Below are 17,375 nucleotides of genomic sequence, written 5' to 3'. Positions count from 1 at the left end.
TAAACAAGGAGGAACTGGTTATGTTCCATCACAGAAAATGCAGGCTATCTTTACAAGGCAGTGGCTTGAATTAGGAGCTCTAAGTTTGGTCCTCCTTCTGTTATTCACTCGACGTATGGCCTCAGTGGCAACTCTTAAAGATGCCTTGAGCCTCGGTTCCCTCATCTGTAAAATAAATGGGTTAGACTAGACTCTGCGTTCCAAATCCAACTGCTCACAGGGGCTATATGTATGCTATAAATGAATGAAGTAGGGCAAGTCTTAGAAAATAGTCTCACATGTGAGAGAAATGGAAACAGAGCCTCAGTGTTAAAGAAATGGAATATCATGCCAAACTGGAATCTGGAATGTGCCTGTCTAGGAGGCAACCACTTTAAAACTTTAATCCAATGTTTCTATGTTGGAATCCAGACTCGGTATTGACAGATATAATTTTGAGGAGAAGTTAGTTCCAAAGACAAAGTTTTATGCGATATTTCATGATTTAAAATTTGGCAACTTACTAAAGGAAAGAGAGAGAGAGAGAGAGAGAGAGAGAGAGAGAGAGAGAGAGAGAATACACTGAGACATTCTATGTAACTAATGTGTAGATGTGACTAATATGGTCAGATGTAACTTGATCTAATGTTACTTTCCTGTTCAAAGTTTTTGAAGTCAGCTATTAAAGGAAAACTTTATCTTTAACTTGAAACCCTGGAATTTCAAGATGTTACTACAGACTCAGGAAAAAAAATTTCTGGTCCTTTTCAAAATGCAGTAAACCAAAATAGCAGCTGAAGAGGATGCACGCAGCTAGCCCTCGGCCCTCGGTTTTTACTTCCTTTTTCTGTCATTGTTTGTGGGCTTCTAAGCTGTCTTTCACTTTGCTCTATATAGAGCATTGTTCACTGTTTTTCAAATTTGCCATTCAGCTTATACTGCCCATGGATTGAGCAGCATTAAAACCCCAGTTACACTAATCCCACAGCAGGAAGAGTAATTGATTGTATTGAAAATTTTTATATACTTTTGAGACCTTCCTATATACATACTGTATATATCATTTCCACCACTCTTCCCTCCAACTCCTTCCATGTTTTCCTACTCCCTTTCAAATTCATGCTTTCCTGACTCTAAGTATTATATATATATATGTATATATACATATATAATAGTGTAATAAAATATGGTATAATAATATAGTAATATAATATATAAATATATATAAACACTCATTGAGTTCATTTAGTGTTATTCATATGTATACATGTTTAAGGCTGACCCTCAGTAACCACTAGTTGCCTGTAGTTCTTCAGAAGAATAATTGTAAATTCAGAAATTATACTATTTATACACCTATTTTCAAGGCCCATTCCTGGTTCAAGGCATGGCTGTCTTACATGAAATGCAAACATGCTTCTGGAAATCTATGTACTCTGGTTTGCTGCAGCTTAGGAGTAAGCAGCACACCCTTATGTAAACTAGCAAATAGTCCCATGTTAGACAGGCAGAAGACTTCATGCCACTGCCCCCATAGTTTCTAAGCAATAGTATGGATGGTATAGATTGTACTTAGACATTTTCTCCTAAGTAGTGAAAATTGCAATTTATTTTCTTTCCTTCCTTTTTCTCACCCAGGTTTGTCTATAGAAAGTGGAATTTTCAGGGCTGGGAAGATGGCTCAGTGGATAAAGTGCTTGCTGTGCACACAGGAAGATTTGAGTTTAAGTCTCTAGAACCCATGTACAAATGGACATCTATTCCCAGTACTCCTACAGTGCGATGGGAGGGAAAGAAAGAAAATCCCCAGAAGCTTGTGGGCCAGCTAGCCTGGTGAACACAAAGAGAATTACCTTAAACAAGAGGAAAGGCAAGGACCAATACCCAAGGCTGTCCTTTGATCTCTACACACACAAACTGTGGCACATGTATGCCTCACTATACACACACAAACACATACACACGCCATATGCATGAAAGTGGAAATTTCTTCTATACATACATACATACATACATACATACATACATACACACACACATAATGGATAACTAGAGCCTGTGCCCTCAATTTATTGGAGACACTTTCTTAATTTCTACTACAAATATTCTTGTCAAAAATGGTTAAGTTTCCATCCTTTTCAGGATGTGTGGGGGGGGCAATAACTCAGGTGTAACGAAACAGCATGTACTAGTTGCTTTTTTTTTCTTCTGTTTGCCACATGAGAACTGCCAGAGACTTTTGATTTTGATTGGGGAGGTGTGGGAGGGCCACAGCAGGAAATCAACTCTCAACAAGATTTCAAGGGTAATAGGTTCTGGTAAGGTTATTTACTTCATGAAGAATCAGGTTTAAAAGGGATCTCTCCCCCAACAAGAGGTATACAAACAAAAAAAAGAGATGTTTTCTTGAAAAAACAGAACCCAAGAATCTCAATTATGAAGCTGAATGCATTTATTAAAGAATGTTTGAATTTAGGAATTTAAGGTGTTGTGAAATCCAGGGCCTTTTGGAGCCCTCATCTTTCTCTCTGAACATAGTATTTCTTAATACCATTGTATTTGAGGCACATTTCAAAAACCACAGGCATTTTTGAGGAGATAAAACAATTCCTTGACTACAAAGCATTTCTGAAGTGGTGTTCTTAGGCCAGAGAGAGAGAGAGAGAGAGAGAGAGAGAGAGAGAGAGAGAGAGAGAGAGAGAGAGAGAGAGAGAACATAGACCCAAGTGACCTATACAAGGTATGGCCAACCCTTTGTTTCTTGTGTAATGAACAGAAGAAAGAAAATGCCAAAAAATTAATAATAATACTGCCTCCCCTAGATTTTTTCTTTATGACACCTTACTTTCTTGGGACAATTTTAGCTAAGTTCCCATGATGCTTTGCTCCTGCAGATGTTTGGAGGCCATGATTAAGTACCTTACACTGTGGAAGAAAGAGGGGCAGGAAGAGCCATATGTCAGCCTCACCCGAAAGAAGATGCTAATAGATGGCCAAGAAGTGCTGATAGAATGGGAGGTGGGCCACTCCATCCGGACCCTGGCTATGCACCGCAATGCCTACAAACGTATGTCTCAGATTCAAGCCTTCCTGGGCTCAGTGCCCCAGCTAACCTATCAGCTATATGTGACCCTGATCTCTGCAGAAGTCCCCCTTGGTAGAGGTGAGTGGGGTCAAGAGAAGGGAGGGCTCTGTTTAAACCAAGAGTGTAAGAAGTCTAAGCCTGAAATGTCCAATGTACTGGCTACGAGCCTCATGTGCAATTTAAAGAAAAAAAAAAAACCCTACGTTAAAGCACATTTTGTCAGTAGTGATGTTCATATTTCAAATGCTCAGTAACTATGTCTGGTTAATAACTTATTGGTTTGGGATGGTAGAGGTTTAGAATACTTTCATCATCACAAATAGTTCTCTTCAGCAGCTCTGGAACTTATGGAGGCAGACATTGCAGACCTGCTAGAATTTTTAGACTGGGATAAGCTGTATCTAAATTAAAATTTTTACAAACGCACCCACTTGCCACAGTAGCAGTCAGAAACAAATGGAAAGAAAAATTTCCCTTGTCACAGTGTTGCTAGTTGTTTACTTGCTTAGAGATGACCACCTTTAGAGTAAAGGTTCTCAAATATGTCTGCATGTCACATCATGTGTGAAGGTTCTTTTTCTTTTTTGTTGTTGTGATGAGATCTTACTTTTTATCCCAGGCTATGTTCCATTATATGGCCCAGGCTGACGTCTAACTAATAGTAACCCTCCTGCTGAGCTTTCCAAATGCTGGGAGTATAGATAAGACCTGGCATACCTGACTTGGAAGGTTCTTTTTGAAAAATTTCCTTCCCTCCTCAGACCCAAATTGATCACAGAGTGTGTGGGGAGGCCAGGAATCAGCATTTGTTAAAAAGCACCATAGTTTCATTAAAGAACCACAGATGTAATAATTTCTTCCCATGGTAATAAAGAGACAGAAAAGGTATGGAGGATGGTACAGGTCAATCAGGCCTGGTCCAAGGACTGACCTTTCTTGATTATCTCTGGAGGAAGTTACAAAGCAGCCACTGACAAAAATTCCTAATCATAAAAAGATGAATCTCTACATGAATAAGACCTCCAGCACAGGATGCAATGTGAGTCAGGACTGTTAAGGTCAAGATCAAATCTTGTTAATGGATTTTACCAGCCCGGGTTTGCCTCATCTGGTTGGGCAAATGCAGCTTCAGATGTGGGTACAGTTTGGCCCATTACTTTAGAAGTAGAAGGTTCTGGCCTTGTTTGGCAAAGTCCTGTCTCAAATGAGTGGAAAGGAGGCAACTCTATCCCCTTTGCTCCGTTAGCAATCCTTTATGAAGTTCTGTTCGCTTCTGAAGCTTTTTGCAAATGTACGCTTGACAGTAATTTGAGAAGAACATTGGAAATGTTGCTTTTCTTTCTGAGAATTTCGAGGGTTGGAAAACTATCTAGCAACATATACAAGAAGGCCTTACCATCTTAATGCACTACTATTTTTGTTTTATTTTTAAATTATAAAAGTTAGACCTCATAAAATAGATATAAAATAGAAAAGAGAATTCACCAAAAGTAATTTCTGTTATCCATTCAGTATATAAGCTTCTAGACACCAATTTACTATGTTTACATATTGCAGATGTAGCTCAATTGAACAGTGCCTGCCTGGCATGTTGAAGGCCTTGGGTTAATTACTAATATTACAGGGAACACAACACACACACACACACACACACACACACACAACACTCACAACACTCACACACTCACACACACTCATCACATTTGAAATACTCATTTTTTATGCATTAAAATATTCATTGTTCATAGTTCTTGCCTTTTTTGCCATTTTGAATGTATTCTCTTTTTTAAAATTTTAATTTAATTTTTTTTTTACTTATTCACTTTACTGCCCTTCTCCAGGGCACCCCCTCCCACAGTCCTTCCCCATTCTCCCTCCCTTCTATCTGGGTGGGTGAGCTGCCCTGGGTACCTCCCCCCACTTCCCCCGCACTTCAAGTCTCTGTGAGGCTAGGCGCTTCCTCTCCCACTGAGGACAGACAAGGCAGCCCAGCTAGAAGAACATATCCCACAGACAGGCAATAGATTTTGGGATAGCTCCTACCCCAGCTGTTCAGAACCTACATGAAGACCAAGCTGCACATCTGCTCCATATGTGCAGGGGGGCCTGGGACCAGACCAGGTATGTTCTTCAGTTGGTGGTTCAGACTCTGAGAGGCCTAAGGGTCCAGGTTAATTGACTCTGTTGGTCTTCCTGTGGAGTTCCTATCTCCTTTATTGCACACAATCCTTCCTCCTATTCTTCCATAAGAGTCCCCAAGCTCCAGCCACTGTTTGGCTGTGGGTGTCTGCATCTGTCTGAGTCAGCTGCTGGGTGGAACCTCAGAGGACAACATTCTCCTGTCTGCAAGTATAACAGAGTGTCATTAATAGGGTCAGGGATTGGTGCTTGCCCATGGGATGGATCTCAAGTTAGGCTCATTATTGGCTGGCCATTCTCTCAGTCTCTACTCCATCCCCCATGCCTCCATTTCTTGTAGACAGGATAAATTTTGGGTTGAAAGTTTTGTAAGTGGGTTGGTGTCTTTATTGATCCACTAGGGTTCCTGCCTGGGTATAAGAGGTGGCCTCTTCAGGTTCCATGTCCCCATTATAGTGAATCAGAGCTAAGGTCACCCCCATTGATTCTTGGACACCTGTCTAATCCCAGGTCTTTTTTTTGCCTTTCTTACAGGTTTTTCATACCAATTTTCTAAATAGATTGATTTCCAAGATCAGTTTGCCAACTACCACATCTTTTAATTTTTTAAAATTTTATGTGTACGAGTTTGTTCACACATGTGTATGTGTATCACTTGCATGCCTGATGCCTGGGAAGGCAAGAAAAGGGCATCAGATTTCCTGGAACTGTAGTTACAGGTGGTTATGAGCCACCTTATAGGAACTGAACCTAGGTCCTCTATAAGAGTAGCAAGAATACTTACTTGCTAAGCCACCTATCCAGCTGTTAAGCTTTAATTTTATATTTTAAAAATTATCTGTATGTGTATATGTATGTGTCTGTGTGGGGGAGTATGTGTGCCAGAGTTCGGGTGTCTTCAGAGGCTAGAGACAGAGGTATCAGATGAGCCTAGGGTTAGTTACAGGTAATTATGAGCTGCCCAATGAAGTTAATAAGGGAGAGGACTCAAGTCTTTTTCCAAATAGTAAGTGTTCTTAACTGCTGAGTCATCTCTCCAACCTCCATTTATTTCCCCAATCTTAAACAATAACCACAAAAGAAAAAACTCACTGAGTTTGGATTGAATTAAATTACTTAGGTATGGGGGTTTTATATGAATAATAAATTCTGTGTTGGATGCTGACAATAGGAGAAGAGTAGTTTAGAGAGGCAAGAGCAACGACTTTGCAATTCTCTAGTCATGGTTTTGGGGAAGGGGGAAGGAGGAGTGCAGGAAGTAGAAGACAGAAGTTACACACACTTCTCCAATTCTTGTACATGGAATTATTCATTCAGTCTTCAAAAACAACTATCTATGAGGTTATCATTCTCATTTTACAAAAGATACAATGGTAGATGCAGAAGTTATGTAAATCCTCCCCAAGGAGGATTTTGAATCCTAAGCATTTATTTTGCCTCTGACAACTCAGAAGTCTTCATCATTCCACAAACCTTTATCACGTACTACATTTCAGACAGTGTATGTCAGCTTGTAAGGGTAGAGCAAAATAGTTATGGTCCCTTCTGCCTTCATGAGATTTCAACTACAGTTTTTGGGCATATGTGACTAGAGTGAATCACTCTAGAAGATAGGCTTCTTCTTCCAAAGATTAGACTTCAGCTGCAAATGGCAGTTTCTAGGTGGCCCAGCACTTAAGAAGCAGAGACAGGATTTCTGTGAGTTCGAGTACAGCTTGGTCTATATTGCAAGTTCCAGTCCAGCCAGGGCTACAACACAGTGAAATCCTGTTTCAAAAAGAAGCAACAGAGGAGGAAGAGGAAGCGAAGGAAGAGGAAAAAAACCTCCTATGTCTCCCAGATAGTTTCAGTGTATTTTTCCTTTCTCACTGTCCTTAGAATGCCGTTCTATCAGTTAGGTCTGCCTTTTGTGTGCCCTTCCCATGTCAGTGACTTCTCAGTATTAGATGGAAGACTTATTCATTTTGAAAAGTTTATTTTGTGTATTTCTGTGAGTAAATTCTTGCATTGTATGTTCACCCAAAATTTCTAAATCAGAAACAGAAAAACAGGAAGGCATAAAAGGATAATTCTACTAGTTTTATTTGCTTACTTTTGTAGTACTGAGCTTGAATCTGTGGCTTTCTTTCTGCTCAGTAAGACCTTTGCCATGTAACCCGCCCAAAGAATTTAAAAGAAACTGATTCAAAACCCCATCAACATCATAGAAGAGGTTTTGGTTTGTTTGTTCTATGTTCTTTCTGTGTGTGATATTTTGTTTGATTGCATAGATTTCCGGTGTAGAGTGAGAAGTTTTGATACATGAATATCACTTCATATAATTACTATTTGTGTTTGCAAACTCTTCCAGAAAATTTCAAGTGTGAAATAGAACACCAAGCTGTACATTAGAGCTCCCAAATGTAATCATTTTGTAACAGAAACTTGGTTCTCTTTGGCAAAAACATCCTCATGTTCCCTAGCCCAAGCCTCTGGGAACCATTGCACTATTCTGTTTCTTTGACTCTAGCTCATTTCTGACATTCCACTTATAAATGGGGTAATACATTATTTTTATTTCTGAGTCTTGCTCATTTCACTCAGCATGAAGTCCTCGATATTCATCCATTTTTATTGCAATGATACAATTTCCTTCATATTATTGTGGAGTAAATCCCACAGCGTATGCATAGCCTTTTCTTTACACATGTCCCCATCAATAGACATATAGATTGTTTCCATGTACTAGCTATTCTGTATCTCGATGCTGTGGACAACATAACAGCATTCTTTGAGACACTGATTGTCTTTCCCTTGGGCATGTGCCCAGTAGTGGAATTTCTAGTTCTGTTTTTAATTATTTTCATGCTGTTTTTCACAGTGCCAATATCGATGTATATTCCAACTATGTAAAACAGTTCAATTTTCTCCATATCTTTGTTAGGTATTTTTCCCCCCTAAATCGTGGCCACCCTAACAGGCACTAGGTAGTATCTTACTGTGGTCATTCTTTGCATGCTAGCAAGGGCACTATCACTGAACTCTACCACCAGCTTTCACTGTGATTTACATTTTCATTTTTCTAATGATCTGTGATATTGAACATCCTTTTCTATATCTGCTAGTCTTTGTAATGATGCTTATTTGGGTGCATGCTGTTTGTGTACATGGCTGTGGACATCTATAGGTCTCTCTCTAATTAAGGAATGCCCCAAGCCCTGTCCATCAACTTTGGACCTTTGGTTCTGAGTATAGTCTTCACTGCAAACATCAACTTACCGCTCCTTCGTTTCTTTCCTTATTTTGCAGCTGTGTTAATGTTTTTTTCCCTGATATCTGTCACCTATGGGGCTACCCTCTGCAATATGTTGGCTATCCAGATCAAGTATGATGACTACAAGATTCGACTTGGTCCAGTGGAAGTCCTTTGTATCACCATCTGGAGGACATTGGAGATCACTTCCCGCCTCATGATTCTGGTGCTCTTCTCGGCCACCTTGAAGTTGAAAGCTGTGCCCTTCTTAGTGCTCAACTTCTTGATCATCCTCTTTGAGCCCTGGGTTAAGTTCTGGAGGAGTGGTGCCCAAATGCCAAACAATATTGAGAAAAATTTCAGCCGAGTTGGCACGCTGGTGGTACTGATTTCTGTTACCATCCTCTATGCTGGCATCAACTTCTCTTGCTGGTCAGCCATGCAGTTGAAGTTGGCAGACAGAGACCTTGTTGACAAAGGTCAGAACTGGGGACATATGGGACTGCACTACAGTGTGAGGTTGGTAGAGAATGTGATCATGGTGTTGGTTTTTAAGTACTTTGGAGTCAAGGTGTTACTGAATTACTCCCATTCCTTGATGGCTATTCAGCTTATTATTGCTTACCTGATTTCCATTGGATTCATGCTCCTCTTTTTCCAGTACTTGCACCCATTGCGCTCACTCTTCACCCATAACGTAGTAGACTACCTCCATTGTATCTGCTGCCGCAGACACCATCGGGAAAGGGTTGAGAACTCAGAGACATCCTGTGAGCCTGACACAAGGCAAAGTATTGTCTGATTCTTCTTCTTTTTCTCCTTCTTCTCCTTCTTCTCCTTCTTCTTCTTCTTCTTCTTCTTCTTCTTCTTCTTCTTCTTCTTCTTCTTCTTCTTCTTCTTCTTCTTCTTCTTCTTCTCATTATAGGGTGGGTTTGGGGTTGACAAGAGCAACTGTGAAATTGAAGGAGTTGGTGAGATTCCTGTGTGTGAGTACACACAGGATCATTTTCTTGACTCTTCTAGTAAGCCTGTTGAAAGAAAGAGTGACCTGCAAATAGGTTTTACTTCTTTGTCATTGACTGCTATGTTTGGATACCAGCACTAGACACTGATTTTCATTTATCCTCATCCTAGTCAACTGAACTAACCTCCAAGTACTTCACTCAGGCTCTGAATTTCTAGCTCTGCTCATTTGTTTGAGGTATTGCTGAGCTTCCCTGGGTTGATCTAAACTCTGTCAGAACACATCTGTACTGATCGGAGAATGTGATGGCTTACTAATAACGAGCACCTCTCAGAAAGTAATATGACTGTTGTGATGCCTTTAACTGTGAGAGTGGCTGGGATATTTGTATTCCAATGAGGAACCCTGTCTAAGAAGGCGGCTCCATTATTGAAGAAAGCTACTCCCCAAATGAGTTAATACCCAATAGTATTTTACTGGTGGCCATTCAGCAAAGACTTCTCTTTTAAGAAATCCTTCATAGGCACCCCCTTTGGAGGGTGTGCAGAATAGGATTCCTTCCTGTAGGGACTGAGGCAGGATCTCATGTATCTCAGACTGGGCTCAAAGTTACTATATAGCTAAGAATGATGTAGCTTGAACTCACGATTTTTCTGCCTTTGCCTTCTGAGTGCTGGGATTGCAGATGTGTGCTACTGCATCTGGTTTATCTGGTGCTGAGGACTGAACCCAAGGCTAGGCAAGCACCATTTATATAGTACTAGGCACTGGAATTGGGTTGAGATAAGAGCTCTACCAACTGAGATATCCTTGGCCCCCAGAATGACTCTTGAGGAGTTGTGTAGGCCTCCAGCTACATTGAGAGAAATGTTTGAGTGAAATTTCTCACTTGGTGCCCCATTAATAGGGTTCCCCTCCAATCCAGCCTTTCTGTCTCTGCATTTTGTTACTTGATGTAAACCTCAGAGAAGCTAAACTATAATTTGAAGTGTTTACTGATATGTGAAATAAATGAAGATTTCTTTGTGTCTGCTACTGTCCTGGGTATTTTATTGATTTCCACTTAGGGGAATAAAGTAATATTGGCTAAGCCACCCCCTCCATGTTGTTTTATATTAGGCCTGGTAACGCCTCAGCAATATAAAGGTGGAAGAGAGAAAGAGATCACATGAGATTATCAACACTGCTGTCTGCTTCCAGGATTTTACTTGCTAATGAGGAATGTAGCTTCTTTTTCAATCTTCTTGTCATTAACAAGCCCTAATGGCACAACACATATATACTTGCATGAACCAACATGCTTCTATCTTAGACCTGTTGGTTGCTCTGGTGGGCTTTTCTGTTGGATGCACAGAAGGTAACCAAACAATAGATGTTCTTATGGCCAGTGCCCACTGGAAAAACAATTATCCCAGCATTGTCTGACAAACGATTGTCCCACACAGACCAGCAAAAGTGAGACGAACTCCTAAAAGTACATACTACCTGAGGAGCTATTGGAGTTTGATGGCTGCCTGGAGGAGGACAGTTTTCTTCAAGGATGCAGCCCTTCCACACACATGCATATGCAAGAAGCACTGAGTGGACTTCAGTGATGGATTTAGAAGGGAACAGCAATGAGGGGGTGTAGAGGAAGATTGGAATGGAGAGAATGACGGAGATTCGGTAATTTACTTCTAAAACCATTAAAGTTGAGCTAGTTATAGACCAGTTATAACTACCATGTTTTGAGAACTTGTAAATAACACAGTGTGAGGTCTTCTAACACTATCCACTTTTACTTTTACCATAAGTTTGCTTTCAGCACCACCCCACTTACTCTTAGGTTGAGAGAGCTCCCTCTTTTCAGTAGTGATCTGTTAACCAGAATCACTCTATTTCTTTACATGTATAGCATGGTTTTGCCAATTTTAACTGCTTTGGGGAGCTAACTAAAAAGATTGGTTATTTCATTTGGGAGAAGAATGTAATAATTTGGAGACAGCAGAAGTTTCTTTTTACAGTCTCAACTACTTCACACCATTTTTATCATGACTGAGCCTGGGATTGTTATATGAGACTCGCATAGTCTTCTAACAGCTATTTGGGGAGAATGTGAACGACATTATCCACTCCAAAGAACATTGCCTCTTCAGATCCTAAGCAAGATTTTCTTCTGCCCATTGATTACTGTGCCCTCATTAAAAGCAGGAATGGTATTTGGAACAATATAATTTGGTGCAGGAGAGCATGTTAATCAGATACTTAGAGGGAGAAACTACAAGAACAGAGAGACATAGGCTGCAAAAGACTGCCTCAATGTCAAATCAGGCAAACATTTCCATCATGAGTCCTCCCAGCCATGGTGACTTAATAGCCTAGGAATGAAGAGAGTTTAGGGACAGGGGTGTGGAGTAAATTCCTAACCTGAAAAACTTGCTGCCCTTCCCCTAGAGAAGGGAGAAGAGCTTCAATTGATGTATTATGCAAATGAACCCTAAGATGCTCCTCTGTGATAGACTTTCTGTTGCACAGCCACTTTCTAGTTACACAGAGAGGAAGTATGGAATACGAGAGGGTGGACAGGGGTAAACGTCCATGGCCATTTGCAAACACATCTGTGTAGGCTCTCTTTTTGCCATATGAAGTTCTTTTTATTTATTTTTTTCTCAGTACAGGGCTGGCACCAGTGCCATACACCTGCTAAACACATGGTTTACCAGTAAGCTGTATACAGATTCCTTTTTTCTGAAATAAGGTCTTGGTAAGTTACCCAGGTTGGTCTCGAACTTATTGGGTAGCCTAGGCAGACCTTAAATGTGCATTCCTCCTGTCTCAGACTCCCTAGTAGCTTAACAGACTTGTACTACCAGGCCCAACTATAATAACCTCTGAAATCTTAAAACCCCACAGTAAAACTTGTCTAGTATATGGGCAGTCTTGCTGAGTGAAAGAGGACACAGAGACTAGGCCAGCAAAGGCGTTCTGGAAAAAGGAAGACAGAACTATGGGGTTTGGGAAGAAGAACTACATTCTTCCATATACTCAACATGCTTTCAACAACTATTGTCATACTACCGGTAATTTTGGTAGGTTAACTATGGGTAAGTCAGCACAGAGGAAGGTGTCATAAATACATCTAATCTAATAAATTTAATGTAAATACGAAAGGATATTCTATATTCAATTTATATGTTCAGTCCTCACAACTATCTCAAGGTAAGGAATTTGTTATTATACCAAGCCTACAGCACAGGGAGAGTTTAATGCACAGAAAGGCTAACTGATATACTCAAGGTTGAAGCCAGTATCAAAGCCAGAGTCCAATCAAGACCTAAGCCTCAATGTCCGAAGAGTCTGTGAAATTCTTTTAGTAGTTTCAGGATTCTTTTCTAAGATAGATCTAAGTCCCTTGGAAACATTCTTTTCTACAACCATGTCTTATCAGAAGACAACACTTAACTCCGCCCACAAAGGGAAGTTCTAAGGAGCCCAAGATGAAATCTGAATGTGTGTTTGCAAGCATCTGTAGGCTGGTACAGTGGTGTGGGAGAATGGATGGTTAAGAAGCCCAGTCCCTTTCTACTTCCAAGTCTTTGTCTCACTTAACGGTTTTACTTGTTTGTTTGATTTTGTTTTTTGAGATGGGCTCTTGCTTTGTATCCTAAGATGGCCTCTATCTCACTAGGTAGTCCAAGCTAGTCTTAAACTCCTAATCATCCTGCCACAGTTTTGTAAGTACTGGGATGATAGGCATCATGATAATTGGGGAAGGAAGGCTATGCAGGTGTGTGAGCAGAGACTGTACTGGGAATCTCTTTACTTTTGTGTATGTGTGTACCCATGTGCCAAAGTGTTCCTGCAGAGGTCAGGGGACAACTTTCTTTCTACCATGGGTTTCAGATATAGAAAGTCAGGTCATGAAGTTTGTGCAACAAATGTTTTACATGTTGAGCCATTTCCCTGGCCCAGTACTGGAACTTGATGTACTGCTGTCTCAATTTTGATGTGAACCTAAAAACTGCTCAAAAAATAAAGTCTTTTAAAAATCCCAGAGCACAATGGTGAGGGCAACAGTCCACTGTGGCGGTATGACAGCTGAACTAGCACATGGCCTTGGCTCTAAAACAACCACTTTAAATGCATCTTTAGCAAACTAACTCTATATTTTAAACTGTGTGCTAAATAATCCTATATGATGTTAGGTTTTGGGTCTTTTCCACCTGTAGCACATAAACCAGCTTCGATTCTAACTTAGCATCATTCCAGTACTTAGCATCATTCAATCAAGTACTTAGCATCTTTGAGTACTTTGTTTGGGGAGTTGACTTTCACATCCTGCTGCTTTTTTTTCCAGTAAGTTAAGGAAAACTTTACACATATTATTCCTATGAAATGTTCCTTCTTTCCCATCCTCCCTTTGTTCCTCTTTCCCTGCCCTGTTGTTTTACATTTGGAGACTCAGAATTGAACAAAGACTCCATATTGTGAACAACCAAAATGTGGGCAGAATGAGTTGTTACATAAACTCTTTACACCAATTCTTAGTTTGGAGAGAGGTGAAGGAGATTGCTGGGGATTTCTCCTCTCATTAACTAGTTTGGGATATTTGCATTTTATAGTACCTCATGTGATATTTATTATTAGAAGAATATACTACTTAAAAAGTAAAAGAAAAAGTATGAAAATTGATTTATAGACAACCTGCTTCCACAAAAGCTTTAAGGTTTGGATAAAGAGAAACATATGCTTCATAGAATGAATATTAAGCAGATTGTGATAGGTGCCTTGGAAGGAAAAAGGCTGTCATCTGCTGAGTCCCTACTATAATTGATTCTTTTATAGACTTCCATTTTACCCCACAGTGCTCTTGTGGGGTAGCTGCTCTCTATCTCTGTCTTTAGATAAAGACACTGAAGCCAAGAATGACTTGTCCAAGGTCTCACAGTTTCAACTATAATCTTTTTTGACCCCAAGCTTCAAGTTCTTCCTATTCTACCACACTGCCTCTCATAGATGACAATTGTCATGATCTGTACTGCATAGGACTGAAGGCAGTGAGCATGTTATACTCATCTTGGGATCTTTAAATTGGACGGGCCCATTCACATAGCACATAGAAAAGAGCAAAGGGTCTCTTTGTAATAATTGCATGTAGGGGCCCTGCTTTGGATCGATTTTACTACAGCTACCTTGGTTGTCTGCCATCTTAATCATGGATGACACTGGTGTGAATTGAAATCCCTATACAACAGAAAAGTCAAGGAAAACAGAGTATGCCCTGCCCTCTAACGAACTGTTACTTAATGCTTGGCATGTTTAGAATTTCTGAGAAAGTTCAGCGTACCTTTTTTTTTCCAAGTGTTTATGGTCTACTATAGGGATCAAGTGAAGTCTTTAGAGAATTTGTGCTGTTGACATGCCATGTCAACATCTCCACAGTTTCAGCTCCATGGAAGTGGCAAATCTTTCCCTGGGCGAAGCTCAGGGGGATGGCAAAGTCTTCCTCTGGTCTTTGCACAGATGCTGATAGTATGTGCAGAAAATGTCCAGATGTTTATGGCCCAAAGACTGCTCCCCTACAGAGACTGCTCCTACTGAGATTAGCTAAACCTTCCCCTCCATTCAGCTGTTTACCACAAACCATGCCTTCTTGATTCCGTTGTATGCATAAGGAACCCTGTCTTTCTGTTCAGCTGTGTATAGCAAACATGCTGAGCTTCTGGATGAGAGGGATTTTGGCTTCTGCATCAGATGTTGCAGTCCACCCTACCCCACCCTTCCTTCCTGTGGTGTTGTCTTTATCTTGCCACCCCATTCAGGTCAATACCTGGATTCATGCTGGATTCATCAGTCCCCATTTGCTTCACTTAGCGTATAAACCCTTTCTTCCTGTCTCAAGTTGGAGGGCTTGTCCATCTTTCCCAAGATGCTTCTTAGTCTGTAAGTCCTTAATATATCACATTTTATATAATCTGGATTTTTCTTGTCTTTGATCTCTTGCTGTCTTTCATTTTGAACAATTGGGTTTTGCACATGAACGTTCCCTGAAACCTTACCCAAACCAGCTTGTAGCTTAGCTTGCTCTAGACACTCTCCTCCCTCTACATCCTCCTAGTTTTCCTGACCTAATTGGCTCTGTATCTCTGGTTTAACCAACCTCTCCGCTTGACTCACTCTTTCCTTAACTTACTTTTTCTCATTGGATTGACCCACTTTTGAAATGAGACAGTCCTCCCACCAGCCTCAGCCCCAAAGTACTCATTCTGGCTAGACAAGCTTGTCTGTCTCCCAGACAAGAGAAGGAGACTGGACAAAGTCAGAAAACTCTACTTCTCTTGGAGTCATATACAAGAATCCATGTGCTTGTGGGACAAGAAAAGAATTCAACATCAGGGCAGAAATGCAGTCATTTATTTAATTAAGAATGAAACCGAAAGTTGAGATTGTAAGAAGGGATAGTGAGAAACAGAGCATAATTAAAGGCTATGGGTGTAGCCTGATTTGGAAACCAGTGAGGCTTTGGGCACTGATCCAACAGTAGAAGAAATGTTGTCTGTAGTGAACGAATTAAGGGATTTCATTTCATAGTCATAGGAGTACTATCAGCCAATGAGGTAGATATAAGAAAATGCTAAGAGAGCACTATAGGCAGAGTGACTCGGTTTTGACTGAGGAGATGAGGATGACTTCTTGGAAGATGTAAAATTGTAAATGATGCCTTGAAAAGTAAATACTTTTTTTTGTTGATGATGCTGGGTGGGGATGTATTTTTAACAGAGAGAACACTACGCATGATACCACAGAGGTGTCATGGTTCACCGTCGATGTGTTCACTGAACATCACGTGCTTTCTAGGTGCAGTAAGTTAGGCATGGGGCACAGAGATTAGGTTGCAGAAGCAGACTTGGGGATAGGAGAAATTCGGAGGACCCTAAGATACTGCTTCAAAGACAGTCTGAGCTGACTGTGGTGGGTCACACCTTTAATTCCAGCACTCAGGAGGCAGAGGCAGGCAGATCTCTGTGAAGGCCAACCTGGTTACAGAGTGAGGTCCAGGATAGCTAGGGCTACATAGAGACATCCTGTCTCACAACAAAACCAAAACTCATATAGAGGAGGAAGAAGAGGAGGAGGAAGATAGGAGGAGGAGGAGGAGGAGGAGGAGGAGAATCTATAAGCTACTGGAAGAATAACTGAAAACTTTAACATTCACATACAGAAATTCACACTTTTGGAACAACATACAGTTCTGTGAATTTTATCACACGGGTAGATGTCCCCACCACTCCACAATCACAGAGTAATTCCAACAGCCCATAGTATTTCTTTTGCTACCCACTCCTCTTCCCATTCTAACAATCTCTGATGTTTTTCCTCTGTTCCTACAGTTTGTCATTTTGAAAATGATGACAAAACATGGAAGTTCTCAAACTGAAGGGCTGTGAGGAAAGGGGTGACTTGGCAAGGGCCCTTGGAAAGATCACTTTGGGTTTTGTGTAAAGGATGGCCAGGGGAGGGTAAAATGAGAAGCTAGAGGACCAGCTGCAAGAGTTCAAACCAAAGACGAATGTTTGGTGCATGTGGTACATATTCATTAAAGGGAGGGTTGTAGTTAGGGAAGCAGCTGTGGGAAGAAAATGAAACGGAACTAGGTCATGTTGACATTTTTATATTGCTTTCATATATTTTAGTATGATTACCAAGGGGCTATAATAGCACACACACAACACAGTGGGCTACAAAAGAACACACACACACACACACACACACACACACACACACACACATTATACTCCATTTATTCTCTGAAAATGGTGTATATATTTTGTTTTCACAGAAAAATGTCTATGAGGTGTAGAAATGTACACCGAGATCTTAAATTGTTATTGCTGCACAGAGGACTTAAAGGTGGTGATTTTCTTCTCTAACATTCTACACTTTAAAGAGCTCTATTTGCTCGGCTGCCACCTCTCTCTCCTGACCTGGATGCTTCA

At 40.6% G+C, this 17,375-nt stretch overlaps 1 protein-coding gene across 11 annotated transcripts in view; it reads left to right on the top strand.

Annotated features, from left to right (window-relative positions):
• The window catches only part of Xkrx (XK related, X-linked), a 99,377-nt gene extending 88,942 nt beyond the window's left edge, over positions 1-10,435 (top strand). For 9 of the 11 annotated variants that reach the window (XM_063280193.1, XM_063280190.1, XM_063280188.1 and 6 more), the window contains 2 exons: positions 2,874-3,142; positions 8,492-10,435. In XM_063280193.1, the coding sequence (XP_063136263.1) occupies positions 2,874-3,142; positions 8,492-9,237 (1,015 nt within the window). In that variant the 3' untranslated portion in view covers positions 9,238-10,435. Of the gene's footprint in view, positions 1-2,873; positions 3,143-4,760; positions 5,186-8,491 lie in introns of those variants that run through there. The other 2 variants (NM_001012230.1, XM_039099958.2) reach the window with 2 other exon arrangements.
• Positions 10,436-17,375: the final 6,940 nt, after the last annotated feature.

This window comes from Rattus norvegicus, chromosome X (genome assembly GCF_036323735.1).
Source record: "Rattus norvegicus strain BN/NHsdMcwi chromosome X, GRCr8, whole genome shotgun sequence".
Lineage (NCBI taxonomy): Eukaryota > Metazoa > Chordata > Mammalia > Rodentia > Muridae > Rattus > Rattus norvegicus.
This window is presented reverse-complemented; position numbering and strand designations above follow the sequence as displayed.